The sequence below is a fragment of the Peromyscus leucopus genome, chromosome 14 (genome assembly GCF_004664715.2).
Source record: "Peromyscus leucopus breed LL Stock chromosome 14, UCI_PerLeu_2.1, whole genome shotgun sequence".
Classification (NCBI taxonomy): Eukaryota; Metazoa; Chordata; class Mammalia; order Rodentia; family Cricetidae; genus Peromyscus; species Peromyscus leucopus.
The window spans coordinates 26,967,940-26,988,714 of record NC_051075.1 but is presented as its reverse complement, the minus strand read 5'-3'; the positions used below and the strand labels follow the sequence as shown (position 1 = coordinate 26,988,714).

General features: G+C 40.6%; 1 protein-coding gene across 1 annotated transcript in view; it reads left to right on the top strand.

Moving 5' to 3' along the window:
• LOC114704049 (protein transport protein Sec23A-like) overlaps positions 1-20,775 on the top strand; it is a 57,118-nt gene that overhangs the window by 7,681 nt on the left and 28,662 nt on the right. The window contains exons 6-13 of the mRNA XM_028885108.2: positions 1,193-1,272; positions 2,252-2,396; positions 7,737-7,895; positions 8,874-8,989; positions 11,591-11,714; positions 15,230-15,310; positions 16,136-16,225; positions 19,992-20,098. Of these exons, the coding sequence (XP_028740941.1) occupies positions 1,193-1,272; positions 2,252-2,396; positions 7,737-7,895; positions 8,874-8,989; positions 11,591-11,714; positions 15,230-15,310; positions 16,136-16,225; positions 19,992-20,098 (902 nt within the window). The remainder of the gene's footprint in view (positions 1-1,192; positions 1,273-2,251; positions 2,397-7,736; positions 7,896-8,873; positions 8,990-11,590; positions 11,715-15,229; positions 15,311-16,135; positions 16,226-19,991; positions 20,099-20,775) is intronic.

Sequence of the window (20,775 nt, the reverse complement as noted above, 5' to 3'; positions counted from 1 at the left end):
CATTATTGACTGAGATGTCATTCTATGGCATAACACTGTCTATAAAGAGATATTTTGGGGATGACACCCAAGTGCAAGCTAAAATAAGTGATGTTTAATGTGTATATGCTTATAGACACAGCCTGAACATAACTGTATAGAATATGTTTAGTACATCTGTATTTTGACTCTAGTGCATCATGTGAAGTCACGTGTGGAATTTTCTATTGTGGCATCCAGATGACACTTAAAGCTTGCAGGTTTTGGAGCATTTCAGGTTTGAGTTTTTGGATTAGATATATAACCTGTGATAACGATGTCTGCTTTTCAGGAGTGTCATGACAATAAAATAGATTATACCTCTAAATGTTTGATTTGTTGTTTGTTTTTTTTTTGTTTGTGTAGCCTTGCCTGTCCTAGAGCTAGCTCTGGCCTCAAACTCGCAGAGTTCCATCTGCCTCTGAGTGCTGGGATTAAAGGTGTACACCACTGCCCGGCTAAAAAAGATTTTTTTTTAATTTAAAAAAGTGTGTGTGTGTGTGTGTGTGTGTGTGTGTGTGTGTGTGTGTGTGTGTATGCAGGCACAGGAGTGCAGGTATTTGCAGAGGTAGAAGGCGGCATTGGATTCTCTAGAGTTATAGGCTGATAACGGCTGGTAGGCTAATATGTGGGCCACCTGATAGAGGTGCTGGATCAAACCCTGGTCTTCTGCAAGAGCTGCAAGCCTCTGAACAGCTGAGCCATCTCTCCAGTCCTAGATGTACTGCTTCATAGTGCTGCAGTTATGATTTTACACTGCTTTATTAGATAACTTCGTTCCTTTCTTCTAGATTTTAACTACCATGCGAGCAGTGAGTATTTTTTTAAACCACTGTATCCCTGCTACAGAGTAGGTGTTTAAGGCAATAGTTGCTGAAAAGGATGAATGCATATAAGCTAAGAAGAAAGACATTTAAGTTAATCATTAATGCATTTTGGCTGCATTAGATAAGAAGTACTTCTAAATTAGCATCCTTTTCACTCCATCAGACCTTGTATTTGCTCTCTCCTGGTGAATTGCTACTGAGAGAGCTCAGTTTCCACAGCTAGACTGTTTGCTTTCTGGGGAAAGAGACCTTATGCTCATTTTGTGTTCCTAATTTGTAGCAGAGCACCTTGAACATCTTAAGAAGTTGACAAATATTGTGATCTCACTGTAATAATCTCTTTACAGGAAAGGCTGGAGCTCTCTAAAGTACCTGTTACTCAAGCTACACGTGGGCCTCAGGTCCAGCTGCCACCTCCTTCTAATAGGTAATTAATATGGCAAACAGAATTCTATAATTCAAGCAGGTACTTAAACATATCATGTCCTCAACTTGGATAAAGGTATTAGGTGATAGTATAATATTTAGTAATGTTAGGGATATAAATAAATTACAGTAGTATATAGTTGTAAAAAACAAGCTATAGTTTTTTGAGGCACTTTTTTCAATCATTATGATATTAGGAGTTTAGTTTTGATATGTTTCTTTTTATTTTTAAGTTCATAAAACCTTTATGTGGTTTGAGGGTGGCTATGCAAAAATAGGGCCTCAAAAGCTTATAATTTTCTTTTTACAGGTAGCTTTAACCTTCTGATCAGAGGTGCTGTTAATAAAACTGATTGATTCATTGATATATCTTCTAATTATGTTGATAACCTTAATACTTTAAAAGAAATTGGTAACAGTTGTATTGATTCCTTGGTTGGTAGCAGCACTATGACTAGAGTGATAAACAGACTATAGTATGGGGCCCAGTAATAGCCATCTCCCTTTCTTTCTGGGGAGACAGTCTCCTATAACCAGGTTGGACTTAGACTTGGTTTGGTGACCTTGAGCTCTTGATTCTCCTACGTCCACCTTAGTGCTGGAATTGCAAGCGTGTACTACCATGCCTGACTTATTTCTTTCTCGCTTCTCCTCTTGCCTCCTTCTCTTCCTATCTGCTCTTTCCCCCACGCCTTGGAGTGTGTGTTTGTGTGTGTGTGTGTGTGTGTGTGTGTGTGTGTGTGTGTGTGTTGCTGGGGATCCAGCCTAGGCTCTCAGACCTGCTAGATAAGTCCTCTACTGACTGAGCTACATCTCCAATAGCAAGCTGCTTCCAAAGAAACACTCCAGTGCGTTCTGCTGCACACAGAAGATTGTGAACTCTTGGTCTATTGTGTATCAAATAGTTTTTTTCTGTTTTTAAGAAAAGTTCTTGCAATATCACCTTTATAAATGGCTTTTGGTTTATTCCTGTTTTGCAGATTCTTACAGCCAGTACAGAAAATAGACATGAATCTCACAGATCTTTTGGGAGAACTTCAGCGAGACCCTTGGCCTGTGCCACAAGGGAAGAGACCTTTGCGTTCCTCAGGAGTGGCCCTTTCCATAGCTGTAGGACTACTTGAGGTAGTAATGATGAAAATTTGGTTTTGAAATGTAAGAGTCCTTGTGTGTGTTTGCACACATGAGTATGTGTGTGCACATGTGGAATAGTAAAGATGTTGAGCCAAACACTGTGGTGGTGGTTGGTGTAAGGGTCTATTTTTTCCTCCTTTCTTATTTCTTTTTATCTTTTTCTTCCTTGCTCCACTTTCATATTTCTCCTCCTTTTCTTCTGTCTCACTATATAATACAATTAGTGCTGAACCTGAACTGACGGCCGTCCTCCGACCTTAGACCTCTGAATGTAGGACTATCGCTGTGCACCACCATGTGTGGCTCTTCTCTTCTCATTCAGGAATTGGTGTACAATATCTTTTTTTTTTAAAACTCCACATTTCAGGCAATTCTGTGGCAAAAACAGCTGTGTGTTCTATCAATTCAATTTTGACACTGTTTACTAGAAGTAGCATTCGTTCTCACAGATTAAGGGCTCGTTTCCATGAACAGGCTGTTCACTTCAAATTCCAGCTAAAGTAGTAGGTTATTACTTGTACTTCTGTCTATATGTTGGGTATCTATAGGTTGGATTAATTTGCTATAGTGGCTGGCTCAGAGAACTTAGGGAAACCCTTTACTTATAGAGTGTTACAAAAGACACAACCTGATAGGAGAAATGCATACAGTTGCAACATGAAAGGGCATGTCCCCTCTGCACACCACACATTAGAAAGCAGCATGAGTTCAGCCATCGAGAAACTCCAAATCCAGTCCATATGATTTTAAAAAGGAATTTATTTTTATTATTTTAAATTCCGTGTGTGTGTCTGTGTGCATGTGTGTGCGTCTGAGTATAAGTGCCCTCAGAGGTCAGAGGCAGAGCTGGAGTTATGGGTCTTTGTGAGCCACCTGACATAGATGCTGGGAATCAGACTTGGTTCTTCTGGTAAGTCATCTCTCCACCCTGAATTTTTTTATTTTATAATTTAATTTAATTTTACATATCAGCCATGAATTCCCCTGTCCTTCCCCCCTCCCCCCCACTGCCTTCCCCCCAGCCCACCCTCCAATTTCCATCTCCTCCAGGGCATAGACTCCCCTGGGGATTCAGCTCAACCTGGTAGATTCAGTCCAGGCAGGTCCAGTCCCCTCCTCCCAGGCTGAGCGAAGTGTCTGCATAAGACCCAGGTTCCAAACAGCCAGCTCATGCACTAAGGACAGGTCCCAGTCCCACTGCCTGGGTGCCTCCCAAACAGTTCAAGCCAATCAACTATCTCACTTATCCAGAGGGCCTGATCCAGTTGGGGGCTCCTCAGCTATTGGTTCATAGTTCATGTGTTTCCATTAGTTTGGCTATTTGTCCCTGTGCTTTTTACCAATCTTGGTCTCATCAATTCTTGCTCATATAAACCCTCTTTCTCACCAATTGGACTCCTAGAGCTCTACCTGGGGCCTGGCTGTGGACCTTGGCATCTACTTCCCTCAGTCATTGGATGGGGTTTCTGGCACGACAGTTAGGGTGTTTGGCCATCCTATCACCAGAGTAGGTCAGTTCTGGCTTTCTTTCAACCATTGCCAGTAGTCTATTGTGTAGGTATCTTTGTGGATTTCTGGGGACCTCTCTAGCACTTTGCTTCTTCCTAATCTCATGTGGTCTTCACTTATTATGTTCTCTTATTCCTTGTTCTCCCTCTGTGTTCTTGATCCAGCTGGGATCTCCCGCTCCCCTAAGCTCTCTTTCCCTCGACCCTTGCCTTTCATTACCCCCACTCATGTCCAGGTTGTTCATATAGATCTCATCCATTTCTCTGTCATTGGGCAATCCCTATGTCTTTATTAGGGTCCTGTTTTCTAGGTAGCCTCCCTGGAGTTGTGAGTAGCAGTCTAGTCATCTTTGTTTTACATCTAGCATCCTCTTATGAGTGAGTACATACCATGTTTGTCTTTCTGAGTCTGGGCTACCTTACTCAGGATGAATTTTTCTAGATCCATCCATTTGCCTGCAAACCTCATGATGTCATTGTTTTTCTCTGCTGAGTAGTATTCCATTGTGTATATGTACCACATTTTATTTATCCAATCTTCAGTTGAAGGGTATCTAGGTTGTTTCCAGGTTCTGGCTATTACAAACAATGCTGCTATGAACATAGCTGAGCAAGTGCCTGTGTGGTATGATTGAGCATTCCTTAGGAATATGCTGTGGTATAGCTGGGTCTTGGGGGAGATTGATTCCCAATTTTCTAAGAAAGCGCCATATTGACTTTTGAAGTGGCTGTACAAGCTTGTATTCCCATCAGCAGTGGAGGAGAGTTCCCCTTGCTCCACATCCTCTCCAGCATAAGCTGTCTTTAGTGTTTTTGATCTTAGCTATTCTGACAGGTGTAAGGTGGTATCTCAGAGTCATTCCTACTTTCTCTTCTATCAGGTTCAGAGTAATTGGATTTATCTGATTTTTTTTAAAAGATTAATTTGTTTTTATTTAGTATATGAGTGTTTTGTCTGCATGTATATCTGTACACCCTGTGCATGCCTGGATGCCCGTGGAGGTCAGAAGGCATTGGTTCCCTGGAACTGGAGTTAGAGATGATTGTGAACTGCTGGTGGGTGCTGAGAACCAAGCCTGGGTCTTCTTTGAGAACAGCAAGTGCTTTTATCACTGAGCCATCTCTCCAGGCCCCCCTCCCCCCGCACCCCACGATTGGTTGTGGAAGCTTCACTAAAGAGGGGAGATTGAGATTGACTGCATCGCTGGCTGGTGGTGTTCAATTTGTAATCTTTCTTTATTCTTGAAATGTATTAGGATGATTGTTGTAGTTAATTTGTTCTCATACCTGTTGGGCCCATGTGATTTATTCCTGTAGAGCACTTTCTTAGATTATATTTATTAGTTTTCCTTCCTTCTTTTTTTTTTTTTTTTTTTTTTGTTTTTTTGAGACAAGGTTTCACTGTGTTGTGCTGGTTGGCCTGGAAAAGTATGTCATAGAGATCTGCCTGCCTCTGCCTCCTCAGTTCTGGTATTAAAGATGTGCGCTACTATCCTAGTTAGGGTTATTATTGCTGTAGTGAAACACCATGACCAAGAGCAACTTGAGGAGGAAAGGGTTTATTTCACTCACAGTTCCATATAACAGTTTATTATCAAAAGCAGTGAGGGCAGAAACTCAAGCAGGGCAGGAACCTGGAAGCAGGAGCTGATGCAGAGGTCATGGAGGGGTGCTACTTACTGGCTTGCCCCTCATGGCTTGCTCAGCCTTTCTTATAGAACCCAGGACCACCAGCCCAGGGGTATCCCTACCCACAGTGGGCTGGTCCCTTCCACATCAATCACTAATTAGGAAAATTCTCTACAGGCTTGCCTACAGCCAGATCTTATGGAGGCAATTCTCAAATTAGTCATCAGTAGCTTGTTTCAAGTTCATGTAAAAACTAGCCAGCACAGCTCCCATGTCTGGCTCCTTTTTTTTTTTTTTTAACAGAAGAGTTTATTTTATCTTATTATTCCAGAGAGAGAGAGAGAGAGAGAGAGAGAGAGAGAGAGAGAGAGAGAGAGAGAGAGACCATAATGACTGAGGATGAATGGCAGCAGGCAGCCAGAGCAGGAAACTGAGAGATCACATATTCAGTTACAAGCAGAGAGAGTGAACTGGCCAAGAGTACTAAGCTGTGAGCTTCTAAAGATACATTTCTTTAGCAAGGTTGCAAATCCACATAGCCTCCCCAGACAGCACTACCAGCTTCAGAGCAAATATTCAAATGCCTGAGTCTGTGGGATCTTTTCTAATGGAGACTATCACAAACTCATTACTGTATTTCCTCTTGATTTAATTGTGATACATCATACGAAACTACAAATTCGTCCATTTTGTAGAATAAAGGTTAAGATGTCCAAATGACTACATGAATTTCATTGGTATCTATTGTAATATATTTTTCTATTTTAAATAAATTAAAAATCTTCTTCTCCTCCTCCTCCTCATTATTATTATTATTATTATTATTATTATTATTGGTTTTTCAAGACAGGGTTTCTCTGTGAAACAGCCCTGGCTGTCCTGGAACTAGCTTTGTAGACTAGGCTGGCCTTGAACTCCCAGAGATCTGCCTGCTTCTGCCTCTGAGGGTATGGGATTAAGGGTGTAGGCCAACATCACCCAGCTTTAAATAATTCTTTAATTTTTTAAAAATTACAGTATAATTACATCATTTCCCTTTCTCCCCTCTCTGCCTTGAAACTCTCCCAAGTGCCCCCCAGTTTCTTCCAGATTCAAGCCTATTTTTTCCCTGTGATGTGTGTTCTCCGAGCTGACCATTGGTTATTGGGTAACCAGTTGGTGTGTTCTTCCTGGGGAAGACTTTTTTCCACTCTCAGAATTCTCTAGTTGCCTGTAGTTGTTTGTATATGATTGAGGCCATGTGGGCTTTTCCCGCCCTATGTTAACATGTCTGTTGGTGTCTCCCTTGCTCAGGACGTGTTTAGACAGCCATGTTGATGAGACTTCCTTGGGTGTAGCTTCTCTGACATTTCTAGGAGACACAATCTTCTTAAAAAGATTTTATATATTTTTTAACTTAAATTTTTGAATTCATTTTACATACCATCCACAGATTCCCCCCTCTCATCCCTCCTCCCATTCCTCCGCCTAGAATACCTCCTCCTTCAAAAGGGTAAGGCCCCCCATGGGGAGTCAGCAAGGCCTAGTACATTCAGTTGAGGCAGGTCCAAGCCCCTCCCCCCTGCACCAAGACTGAGCTAGGTGTCCCATCATAGGGAATGGGATCCCAAAAGCCAGCTCATGCACCAGGGATGGATCTGGTCCCACTGCCAGGGACGCCTCAGACAGACCAAGTCACACAACAGGAGACACAATCTTACAGCAAACTTCCTGTTCCTCTGGCTCATTAAATTTTTCTTCTTCCTCCTCCACTATGATCCCTGAGCCTCAGGTGCAGGAGGTGTGGTGTAGATGTGTCAGTTGGGACTGACTCTACCACTCTGCATTTTGATCCTTTGTGATTTTCTGTAATGGTCTCTGCTGCAAGAGGAGTTTCCTTGATGGGGGAGGGAGGACTATACTTCCCTGGTTAGACCTTGGAGAAGGATGTCTTTTTCATTAATTTGTGTGTGTGTGTGTGTGTGTAAAGGGGGTTAGGAGGGAGGGAGAGAAAGAGTGAGAGAGTTCATATGTACCTTGTGTGTGCAGGAGCCCCTGGAAGACAGAAGAGGGTGTCATATTCTCTGGAACTATGGTCGCAGGGAGTTGTGAGCTGCCATGTGGTGCTGGAAATTTATTTATTTGAGACAGGAGTGTATATACCTGCTTTTTGTTATCCTTTGCATTTTTTGAATGAGTTCTTTTCCTCCAATAGTGTACTTTCCCCAACACTGGTGCTCGGATCATGATGTTCATTGGTGGTCCTGCTACCCAGGGGCCTGGAATGGTGGTTGAAGATGAATTAAAGACTCCAATAAGATCCTGGCATGACATTGAAAAGGATAATGCCAAATATGTTAAAAAGGGAACTAAGGTAATTTTTTATTCAGTTGTTTTCTTGTGAATTGTTTTCTATTTTTGTAACTTTACATTTTTAGGGGTGGTTTGCAAAGGTATATTTTACTAATGGTGATTCTTGAATCTTTGTATTGTTTCTGCTTGTTGATGCCCTTTTTATTATTATTATTATTGTTATTTTTGCTATTTTTAGTTCAGACTTTTAGTTTAATTTTGCTGTACTGTTTGATAATTTTTGGTAGTCATTGTTATATTTTTAACAATAATTGATGTCATATTTTTGACACTATGAGTGCTTTTTTCTGCTAATGAGTTTCCCATTTGAGCTCAGAAATTTTATTTTATTTTTTGTTAAATCTGCAAAAAGATGCTTTAGATTGGCTTATCTTCTGTTTTTTTCCCTCTTTTCAGATATCTTTGTTACTTGCTTGTGGATTTAGCTAGGAAAAAGAGTTTTGTGTTGTTCTCTTGTTTTTGTGTGTTTGTGTTGAAGAAGAGAATATATACCTCTCTTTAGTTTTGTTTCACTTAGTAATATATCTAAAAATAATGGCTTTTAATTCAAAGAAAGTTAAAATATCATACTTTGCTTATTTATTTATTTGAGACAGAATCTTTCTTTTTTTTATTTTACAATACTATTCAGTTCTACATAATAGCCACAGATTCCCTTGTTCTCTCCCTTCCTGCCCCCTTCCCTTCCCCCCAGTCCACCCCCCCCAGACAAAAATCTTTCTATATAGTGCAATCCATGATGCTCCTATTGGAGCCTCCCCAGTGATGGAATTTCTGATATCTACCACATGTCTAGCTGGAAATGAAAGTTTCAGAAGTCATTTTATCATTTGTATGAAACTATAGGAAATTAAATGAGACAAGATGATCTGTAAATTATGAGTTGTTCTTTTACTCTTAAATTATTTGATCTGTTAATAGGAAAAAGATTTCTAGGACAGTTAGGTTATATATTTGATTTTATTAAAATCTTTTGTAGCACTTTGAAGCACTGGCCAATCGAGCTGCTACGACTGGGCATGTTATTGATATCTACGCATGTGCATTAGATCAGACAGGTCTCCTGGAGATGAAGTGCTGTCCTAACCTTACTGGGTATGTATGTGCATATCTAATAACAACTGCTTAGAGTGTGAACCAACACTGACAGCTTAGGAGACGACACACTCCCTCATGGTCTGCTTTGTGGCAACATTGCTGACAGCTCTGCTGTGTCTTCTTTGGAGCTCATGTTACACTTTTTTTCTGAAAAGACAGGCTTATAAAGGCACAGGTTCTTTGGAAAAAGTTTATTCTAAAGTTTCTTAGTTGTTTTAGTAATGTTTTTGAGATAGCACACTGTAGCAGGCTTTCTTTTGGTCTACCAACCATGGTGGAGACTCCCAGACCATGACCCGGAGACTTCTGATTTATTATGAATGGTTGGCCTAGCTTAGGCTCATTTCAGCTTAGCTCTTTTAATTTAAATTAAGCTGTTTCTCTTTATCTACTTTTTGTCTCAGGGCTTTTTCCTTTTCTTTCTGTATGTCCTACTTTTCCTGCTTCTTCTGTGTCTGTCTGTCTGGCAGCTGCCTGCCTGGCTGGCCCCGGGCGTGTGCCACTTTTTTCCCCTCGTTCTCTCCTTCTTCTCTCTTCTCCTGAGCCTAGATTTCTCCTCCTATTTATTCTCTCTCCCACCAGCCCTGCCTGTCCTTTATATGCCTAGCTATTGGCTATTCAGTTCTTTATCAGGTGTCTTAGGCAGGCAAGGTACTAGCAATACATCTTTTCACAATTAATCAAATGCAGCATAAACAAATATAACACATCTTTGCCTAGTTAAAATAATATTCTGCAACAGTACATCATGAAATGTGTTGAGAACCAAAATATGGATTACTGCGCCTTGACCTTTCTTGCCTTTCATGTAGTCATGATTTGGCATGACTACACCCTTGATAATCGTCACTAACTTACAAAAACACTCGTTCGTCACTAACTTACAAAAACACTCATTCCCAGAAAAACCACAAAATGTAGAATAACTTTTAGAATAACTTCCTGGAACATGTCGGTTGCACAAGCTTTGGACCAAAGAGACCTCACCCTGATCCTATTCTTCAGAAATTTTCCATCACTCCCTTTTCCCCTATTCATTCCTCCTATCCCCCAGTATATATAAGCCTGCCTTCCCTTGCAATAAATGAGACCTTGACACGACTCAGACTGACTCTGTCTTTTTTACGCACTTGGTCTCCTTTCTCTCTCGCCCCCGTTGGTTTTTTAGGAGGTGCCTCCTGGGGTCTTACCTAATAACCTGGCCTGCTGGACAGGTCAGAAATGTATCCATTTAAAATGTTCGATGAGGTTTTAGTATGTTCACAAGTTATATGACCATTACTGTGATTGAATTTAGAACATTTGTCTGATTCTGGAGAGACTCTGCCTGTTACCTGTTACTTTCCATTCCTCTCTCTTTTCTCACCCCATCCTCCTGCCCTAGGCGATACTACTCGCCTCCTCTGGATGTTTCATGTAAGTGGAGTAATAAGTGGTGTTTGCCATTGGCTTCTTTAAAAAAAAATATGTTTATGAATGTCTTGCCTATGTATGTATGTGTGCTGTGTGTATGCCTGGTGCCCAAGGAGCTTAGAACAGAGAGTTGGATCCCCTGGAATTGCAGTTACAGAGGTTATGAGCCACCTTGTAGGTGCTGGGAACTGAACTGGGATCTTCTGCAAGAGAAACCAGTGCTCTTGACCACTCAACCATCTCTCAAGCCCACCACGGGCTTTTTTTATTCAGCGTGCATTTTAAGTTTATGCACATTTACGATGTGCCAGTATTTCTTTTTATTGCTGAAAAAGTGAAGTAGGGGTTCAGCTTCATTCAGTGTTCTCTGAGACATATACCTAGGGAAATGCAAACAACTAGGGGCTCAGTGGGGAAAATACTAGAAGGTCAAGGCCATGGTCATCTGTGATAACCATTACAGATACAAAATAATACAGGGTGCAGAGTAAGTAATTCAGCATTGTAAAGGTCATTGAGAATCTTACTAAAAACAGTTGACCTAGAGTGAATTAGAAAGACAACAGGAGGAAAGAGTCGGAAGAAGCTGATAGGGACAAGAGCTTCTCAGGTATTAACTTGTACAAAAACTAGGGTTTCTTGTGAAAAAACCAGTGCTCTTTAGTATGTTTGAGATGGGGTTGTTGTTGGTGTTAATGTTGCTGGACCAAGGACCACACTTTGAGAAGTAGAAGTATAGACAACTTTTGTGGATAGTTACTAAGAAAAGGAGCAGTCATTAATACACGATGCATTATCAAGTATTTTACAACACGGATAATCTTAGATGATGCGTGTGGAAGGAGAAAATCTGGATCAGTGAATGGCTCAGTGGGTGAAAGCCCTGATGGCAAGCCTGAGGCCCTGAGGTGGATACTTGGGACCCACATGGTGGAAGGAGAGAACTGGTACCTGGAAGTTGTTCTCAGACCTTCACACACACACTGTGTTGTGTGCATACCCATACACATAACATAAATAAGTGTAATTATATTTTAAATGAATTATTAATAGAAATTGAGTTAATTACATTTGTTTTGGGGGAATGTTTTTACTATGTGTTCGTAGTCTAATTATTTTTTTCAGGTAATACATGAGCCCATTTAATTGTGTTATGTATGTTGTGTTTGCCTTTTTCTTGTGCAGAGGATACATGGTAATGGGTGACTCTTTCAACACTTCCTTATTCAAGCAAACTTTTCAAAGAGTATTCACCAAAGATATACACGGAGAGTTAAAAATGGGCTTTGGTGGCACATTAGAAATAAAGGTAAGAATCCAAACTTGACATGTGTGATATATTATCAAGTGAGAACATTTTAGGCTAAATGATAACTTTAAAACATCAAATTCAGATGTACTTTAAACATAATGGTTACTTTTGACCTTGGATTAGAGATTTTGTTTCCCAGAAAAAGGTGCTGTCATTAAAAACCCATGAGACTGGGATCATTCTGAATAATGGTTAGAAAAGTAGATGTAAGTAAAGTTACTTATATTGGATATATATATGGTGATATTTTATTTGTACTGAAATGTGATTTTAATTTTATGTTAATAAATAAAGTTGCCCTGGGGTCAGAGCTATTAGAGCCATAGCAAGAGCGTGGTGGTTAGAAGACCTAGGTAGATTTCTGTGTGTTCAGGGATACAGCCAGTATTGGAGACATATGCCTTTAAGACCTGGAGGGTGGTACTTACAGGCAGTGACGAGGCAGTCATGTGGTTGGGTTTACAACCAATGAGAAGGCAGAACAGAAAGACTATTTAAAGACAGACAAACAGGAAGAAGCTCTCTCTCTCTCTCTCTCTCAGGGAAGTTAGGAGCACTGCAGGAGGTAAGATTTTATCTCTGAGCTCTGACCTCTTACATTGGCTCTGTGTTTCTTATTTTAAAAAGACGATTGGCTACATCTACATATATATTTTCATTTTTTAGAGAATAGGTCTTATCAGTTTGTCTTCTAACTCCTGACCTGTCTGCGTCAGCTTTCCAGGTGCTGTGATGCACGTGTGTTCTACTCTGCCTGGCACTACATATTATATATCTTTTTTATACTAAATTTATATGTTAGCTTTTTTTGATGGTTTGTTTATTTGTACCTGAAGTTTTCCTGTGACCCACCTGGCCCATGGTCAGGACAAATCTCTCTCACTTGCCAGTCCTGCAGCCGCTTCGACCCAAGTAAACACATAGAGGCTTATATTAGTTAAAGCTGCTCGGCCATTAGCTCAGGCTTATTACTGACTAGCTCTTACATTTAAACTAACGCATAATTCTTATTTATGTTTAGCCATGTGGCTTGGTACCTTTTCCCAGTTTTGCCTTCACATCTTGCTCCTCTGTGTCTGGCAGGTGACTCCTGACTCAGCCTTCCTGTTTCCACAGTTCTCTTCTCTGCTACTCCTGCCTATACTATACTTCCTGCCTGCGTTTTATTTATCAACCAAATCAGAGCATATAGAATGACATTCCCATCATTTGTTTGTCTTGTTTTTTGAGACAGAGTTTCTCTGTGTAGCCCTGGCTGTCATGGAACTTGCTTTGTAGACAACACTGATGTTAAATGCAGAGATTCAACAGCCTCTAACTCCTGAAGGCTAGGATTAACGGCATGCAACACCATGCCTAGCTATGTTAATTTTGTGTGTGTGTGTGTGTGTGTGTGTGTGTGTGTGTGTGTGTGTGTATGTGGGGTTCTTTTTTTTTCTTTTTCTTTTTGTTTTTTGAGATCGGGATTCTCTGTGTTGCCCTTGCTGTCCTGGAACTTGCTCTGTAGACCAGTCTGGCCTTGAAATCAGAGATCCGATCCACCTGCCTCTGCCTCCCAAATGCTGGGATTAAAGGCATTTACCACTGTCCAGCTATGTTTTTATAATGGCAGAAATGAACTAACTTGAGAGGAAATTATTCTTTAGTTTTGTAATTAGTGTTGGTTGTATGTAATATTCCATCATGAATTTCAAATATTGACTTAAAACACTTGGAAGGCTTTGTGTTAATTACATGTATATTACAAAAACCCTGGTTTTGAATTTTCATTAAATATTTCTTACCATGTAATCAGCATGATGGTAGGAAATTGTGGAGATGTGATTGGATCTGTAAGGTAGAGGTTTTGTTATTAGGGGAACTTTGTCTTGAGAGAGAGACTAAGCTAATGTATATGATGAGATGAAGTAACAGTAGAAAACAAAGTGGTGTAGAAGTTTAAGAGAAGTGAGAGCTGGGCATAGTGGCTCACACCTTTAATTCCAGCCCTTGGGAGGCAGAGGCAGGGGGATCTCTGAGTTTGAGGCCTATCTGGTTTATAAAGGACTGCCAGGGCTACACAGAGAAACTCTGTGTCTCAAAACACAAAATAAAACACCAGGGGAGTGTGGCTTATATTATTTTCTGAAAGATGAGAGGAAAATGAATGTTATTCAGTAGCCCAAATTGAGGAGAATCATGGAGGCGAGCATCAACATGAGATGTTTGGGAAGAATGCCTGGTGAGAGTGGACAGTTTGTGTTGAAATATTAAAACCATAGTATTAATTATGTGAGCTGCTTGTAGATTGGAGATACATGTATCTGTCATTTGAGGATTAATGAAGAACCACATTTCACTGTATAGCCTGGCTGGCCTGGAACTCACTATGTATGCCAGCTTGGTCTCAAATTCATAGAGTTCCACCTGACTGTATCCCAGTGTTAGAATTCATGCCTATGGCACCATGCCCAGCAAAGTAGATTTTTTTTCTCCAGTCTTGGGAATTAAACCTAAGGGTCTTTTCAGTGCTAAGCCAGTGGTCTGTCACTGAGCTACAGTCCCAGCGTTTTCTAATTTTTAGTTACAAGACAATGTAATAGCTTACATTTAATAGTAGGAGAAACTGGAAAGAGACCATTCTTGGGGCTAGAGAGAAGACTCAGTGGTTAAGAGCACTGGCTGTTCTTCCAGAGGACTCAAATTTGATTTCCAGCATCAGCTCATAACTGCCTGTAACTCTAGTTTCCAGCCATCCAATGCTTTCTTGTCTCTGTGGGGACTAGACATGTACATGATGTATAGACATACATACAGGCAAAACATTCCTACACATAACATAATTAAAAAAGAGATCAGTCTTACAGACAGAATTTTCTGTGGAGAAGCAATAGATGAAGCCCAGGATTTTGATGTATGCAGTTTGAATTTAGGGCATGGCATGACTTTGAAATCATGGTTGGATTCCCACACGGAGTCCTCCTATGGCTGGTGAAAATAGAAGACTAGAATTAAATTAGAGCCTTATGGTTAATTATTTTTAATTTTAGCATATTTTCATTGCCTTGTTTTTGAGACAGGATATTTATGTGTAGCCCTGTCTGTCCTAGAACTTCCTACAAAGACTGGGCTAGCCTCAGCTTCACATAGATCTTCTACCAGGTGCTGGAATTAAAGGTGTCCCCCACCATACCTGGGTCTTCACTGACTTTCGAGTTTTAAATATGGAAGGATGTCTTATATTCTTAAACACTTATAAATATCTGAACTTATTACAATTTTTATTATATTTATTAGTGTGTGTGTGTGTGTGTGTGTGTGTGTGTGTGTGTGAGCACATGCACATTCTATGATGCTTGTATGGGGGTCTAAGGGCAACTTAGAGGAGTTGGTTCTTTCTGCCTACCAAGTGGTTCCTGGGATTTAAACTCAGGTGGTCAGGGTTGGTGGCCAGTACCTTTATCCACTCAGCTATCTTTCAAGCCCTGACTTTATCTTTGAGAAAACCAAATGTACCATGTTCTTATTTATAGACCTCAAGGGAAATAAAGATTTCAGGAGCTATTGGACCCTGTGTGTCTCTTAACTCTAAAGGACCCTGTGTGTCTGAAAATGTAAGTAATGTTTGTTGTAAAAAACACAGTTAATTTCTAGGCTAATACAAAGACAGGCCCATCATGGACACCTGTGATTTTCCTTTTCAACTGTTGTATGTGGTTGAGCTTCTGTCGTATACTTCCATGTGTGGTTGTTCTTTCCCATACACTGTTTGTCACCATAATTAACAACAGAACAACCAAATCAGAGAGATTTAGGTTTCAATCCCTTCTTTTTCTCTGCCTGTTGAGAGACCGTAATGCATTCTAAAACTACAGTCATGTAGTTGTAGATAGGATGATAAGACAGCACAAACTACACAATCAGCTTTCAAAAATGACAAAGCAAAAGTCAGCTTATATGCAGTTTGTGTGGTAAAGATTTGTGTCTGAATTTTCTTGGCATTTAGAATGCTTATACTTCTGATGCAGAGGACCTAGTCATATATGCATATATATATATATATATATATATATATATATATATATATATATATATATGATCTTTTGACACAGATAGGAAAGTTGGGTGGAAAGGTAATGTTATTGTTTAATCACTTGTTAAATAGTGCATGCTTCAAAAAACCTTGTATTGTTGTATCCTTTTAATTTACTTAGCAAACCTCTTAATAATCTTAATGTTTTTGTCATGTACAATGCTTAATTGTATTTAATTATGTGTTTGTGATATGATGTTAAAATTTTAAGCTCTTAAGATTTATTGAATAAATCTGAAAGCTGTGTGTTTTATCTTACCGGAGGCTTATCCCTGCTTTTCTTCTTCCTATAAATTAATAAATAATATTCTTTAGCTTTCAAGCACCCTGTCTTCTTTTTTTATAGGAGATTGGAACAGGTGGCACTTGTCAGTGGAAGATATGTGGACTCAGTCCCACTACAACCTTAGCCATGTATTTTGAAGTTGTTAATCAGGTATGACTGCTTACATTTAAAAAAAACGTGTCTTTGATATTTTGAGACAGTGTATGTAGCTCTGGCTCTTTGGAACTCACTATGTAGACCAGACCGGCCTCAAATTCTTAGTGCTCTGCCTGTCTCTGCCTCCCAAGTGCTGGGGTTAAAAGCATGTTCCACCCTATTTGGCTGACTGACTGCTTTTTAATTCTGAAAGGTAAAAAAAAAAAACTAAACTTTTCACTGAATCTTTTATATGAATTGGAGGATTTATTTTCTAGTTCTGCAAACCATGTCATTGGTATAGTTGACAATGAATCTGTAGATTGAATTTGGTAGTGTGGACATTTTAACAATACTGATTTTCCTGTCAATGAACAAATATATCTTTTCATTTGTTTAATTTCCTTTATTCTTGTTTGGATTTAAAATAGGTATTTTTTTTAACTATTGTAAATGGGATTATTTCCTCCTCCTCTCCCCCCCTCCTTCCCTCCCGCCCTTTCACAGCAGTGCTAGGGATCAAACCAAGTCTTTCCTGTGGCTAGGTAGATGTTCCACCATTGAGCTCTCTATGCCTGGCCCTTGATTTCCATTTCAGGGAGTTTGGTATAGGTGTATAACAGTGTTACTGAATTTTTTTTCTTTTCTTTCTTTTTTTTTTTTTTTTTTTTTTTAGCTAGAGTCTTATGTAGCCAAGATGCCTTGAATTCCCTGTGGAGGTGATGATAGCCTTGAAATTCTCAACTTCTTCTGATCCTTCTGATCCTTTCAAGTGTCCGGATTATAGGCATATGGCAACATGCTTGCTGCTACATGCTTGCTGCTTTTTTCTAAAAATTATTTTTAAATTTTGTGTATGTGTGGGGTTTTGTGTCTATGTGTGCAAGAGCCCACAGAAGTCAGAGACATCAGAATTCCTGGAGCTGTAGTTACAGGTGGTTGTAAGTCATCTAGTGTGGGTTCTGAAATGAAACTTGAGTCCTCTGCAAGAGCAGTATTTACTTCTTTTGTTTTTGTTTTGTTTTGTTTCTCAAGACACAGTTTCTCTGTGTAACAGGTCTGGATGTTCTGGAACTCTGTAGAGCAGCCTGGCCTTGAACTCTCAGAGATCAACCTGCCTCTGCCTCCTGAGTGCTGGGAATAAAGGCATGCACCACCACTGACTGACTAGTCATACCCCGTTTTAAAAAAATGCACCATCACTGTCTAGCCAGAATTCACTCCCCCCCCCCCCCCCGCCCAATCAAAGTAAAATTTATTACCTCCTCATGCCAGCTTACTGTAACAAGATCTTTTTTTAAAAATATAATTTATTTATTTTATATCCTGTCTGAAGCCTCCCCTCCCTCCTCTTTTCCCATTCCCTCCCAATTCCCCTCTACCCTACCCCCCTCCTCCATATTTGCTTAGGAAGGGTCAGCTGCCTTAAGACCAAGCACCTCCCCCTGTATTCAGGCTGGGCAAGGCAATCCAGCATGAGGAACAGGGTCCCAATAGGCAGTCAAAGCACCAGGGACAGCCCCTGCCTCCATTGCCAGGAGTCCTACAAGTAGACCAAGCTACTCAACTGGCACATATATGCAGAAGGCCTAGGTCAGTCCTATGAAAGCTCCCTGGTTGTTGTTTGAGACTCTGTGAGTTCCCATGAGCCAGGCTATCAGTTTCCAGACAGGCTGGGTAACAAGGAGGGCCTGAGTGGGGGGCATATGGATCTCCCTGGGAAGTGGAAACAGAGGAGATCTCCAGGGGAGACTGGGACAGGGGGGGCATGGAAACTTGAGGGGTTGGGTTGTGGGGTGGACAGAGGGAAGAGTGCTGACAGACATGATGGGAAAGGGGGGCAAGGAAAACTCAGAGCTACAAGGATGGCTCCAGCTAAGACTCCTGACAGCAGTAGATACATAGCCTGAACTGGGCATCCCCTGTGACTGGATTGGTGACAATCCCTGTTGTCATTGGAGAACCTTCATCCAGTGACTGATGGAGGCAGATTCAGAAATCCATGGCCAAACATTGGGTCTTTTGGCCCATGTTTGGGAGTCCTGCTGAGGAGAGGGAGGAGGGATTGTAGGAGCCAGGGGGGTCAGGGACATCGCAGGAAAACCCATAGTATTTACTCTTAATTGTTGTCTTATCTCCAGCTCCTCCCTCTCCCAACAATAAAAAGAGGTTATTTTTTTCATGATTTTTAATATTTTTAGTTGAATGTGTAGAGATCTCTACGTGAGAGACAGGTTGTGTTATTTTAGTGACAGTTTGACTTCCTGTTCCAATTTTGATGCTCTGTTTTCTTCCTCTTGCCTGATTTTGTGGAAGGACATTTTGTAGTACAATGTTTAGTGACTGGTGAAAATAGGAATCCTTATTTTGTTCTAGACATTAGAGAGAAGCTCATTTTCTCCCACTAAGGTGGGATATCATTTGTGGCCTCTTTTAATGCATGGCTTTTTGTTATGTTGAAGTAGAATTCTTCTATACATAATGCATTTAGCATTCTTATTAAAGAGTGCTGAATTTTACCAAATGCCTTTTCTGCATCTATTGAGGTGACGTCATATGCCTTTTGTTTTACACTTTATTGCTATGGTACTATCATATCATTTATTCCTTTGCATATGTTGAACAACTCCATAGGAAGAATCTCACTCTGAGAAGATTAGTATTAGTTCTTTGTTGCTGCTGTAGTTAGCAGTGTGAACCAGGAAGAGTGGAGGGCTAAAAATGAGGCAGACTAAAGTCTCATACAGTAGCCAACTTTATTCAGAGCATCAGACAGTTTATACTCAGAGGGTTAAGAAGAGTCACCTGAGTAAAGTGTACAGTGACAAGGACAGGCTGCACGTGACAAAATCATGTTTTTCCATAGAGGCATATAAACAGATAATAGCTAGCTGTAATGAATAATCTAAATGAACTCACTCCTATCCCGAACACATGGGAGGGGTCAAAGCACATTCCAGGAACAACCCAAGTTATGGAGGAGCAGAGATAACAAGACTTCTGTCTTGTTTTCTCACAAGCTCTCAGAAGTCTCACCTAGCTTCATTCATGGACTGTGTTCTGACAGTTCTTTAAATATCTATTGGGCTCTGTAGTGAAGACTTCTGTCTTAGTTAGACACCATGACTACGGCAACTCTTACAAAGGAAAACATTTAATTGTGGATGGCTTACAGTTCAGAGGGTTAGTTCATTATTGTCATGGTGGCATGCAGGCAGACATGGTCCTGGAGAGGTAGCTGAGAGTTCTACATCTGGACTGGCAGATAGCAGGAGGAGAGAGTGACACCAGAAATCTCAAAGCCCATCTCCAGTGACATACTTCCTCCAACAAGGCCACATCTCCCAACAGTGAGATGTCACACCCCATGAGCCTGTGGGGACCATCTTCACTCAAACCACCACAGCATCTGACAGTGGGCTTTATTTTATATTTATTTTATGTGTGTGAATGTTTTGCTTGAATGTATGCATGAGCACCACATGTGTGCCTGGTGCCTGAGAGTCCAGAAGAGAGCATTAGATGGCTGGAGTTGGAGTAATGGATGGTTATGAGCTGCCATGTGGGTTCTGGAAACTGAACCTGGTCCTCTGGAAGAACAGCCAGTGCTGTTAACTGCTGAGCCATCTCTTTAGCCCTTGGGCTTTTCCTTGCCCTAGAATGATTTTTTTAGTGCTAGAAAATGTGTAGTCTTTGATACAGTGTCATGGCCGTAGTAGATTTTGCTTTTTGTTGTTAGCAGATTTTTAGGCTTTGTTCTTACTTCTTTATTTTTATACAGCATAATGCTCTAATTCCTCAAGGAGGGCGAGGTGCAGTTCAGTTTTTGACCCGGTATCAGCACTCAAGTGGGCAGAGACGTATCCGAGTGACCACAATTGCTAGGAAGTAAGTTTTTATTTTATTTTAGTAGAGGTTTAGTTATATATAAAAACTATTGTAGGTCATACTCTCAATCTGGGTATCTTATTTGGGTAACATTTATCACTAGAAAATAAATATTTGTTTCTTTCAAACCTAGCTTATTTTGTAGAATAGTCAATGATAAGTGTAATAGCAGTTTTTTAAAAAGTACTTCTAGGACAGCCAGGGCTGCATAGAGAAACTCTGTCTTGAAAACATAACAAAACAAAAAGTATTCCTCAGGGTTGGGAAGATAGCCCAGTTGGTAAAATGCTTGCCTTGCAATCATAAGAACCTGAGATTGATCCCCAGAATCCATGGGAAAAAAGTTGGATGTGGTGGAACCCACGTGTAATCCCAGCTCTGGGAGATGGAGACAGGTGAATTGCTGGGACTCACTCGCCTGCTAGCCTAGCCAGTTTGGTGACCTCCAGGCCAGTGAGAAATCTTATCTCAAAGAACAAGGTGCCTGGCTTCTGAGGATGCCACCTGGGATTCTTCCCTGCCTTCCATATCCATGTGCACAAATGTGCATCCACACATGCACACGAGTGCTCCTGAGTCAGCATGTTTATTATGACCAGGTATGGTGGCACACACTTGTAATCCCAGCACTTGGGAGGTAGAGGCAGGAGGATCAGGAGATGTAGGTCATTCTCAGG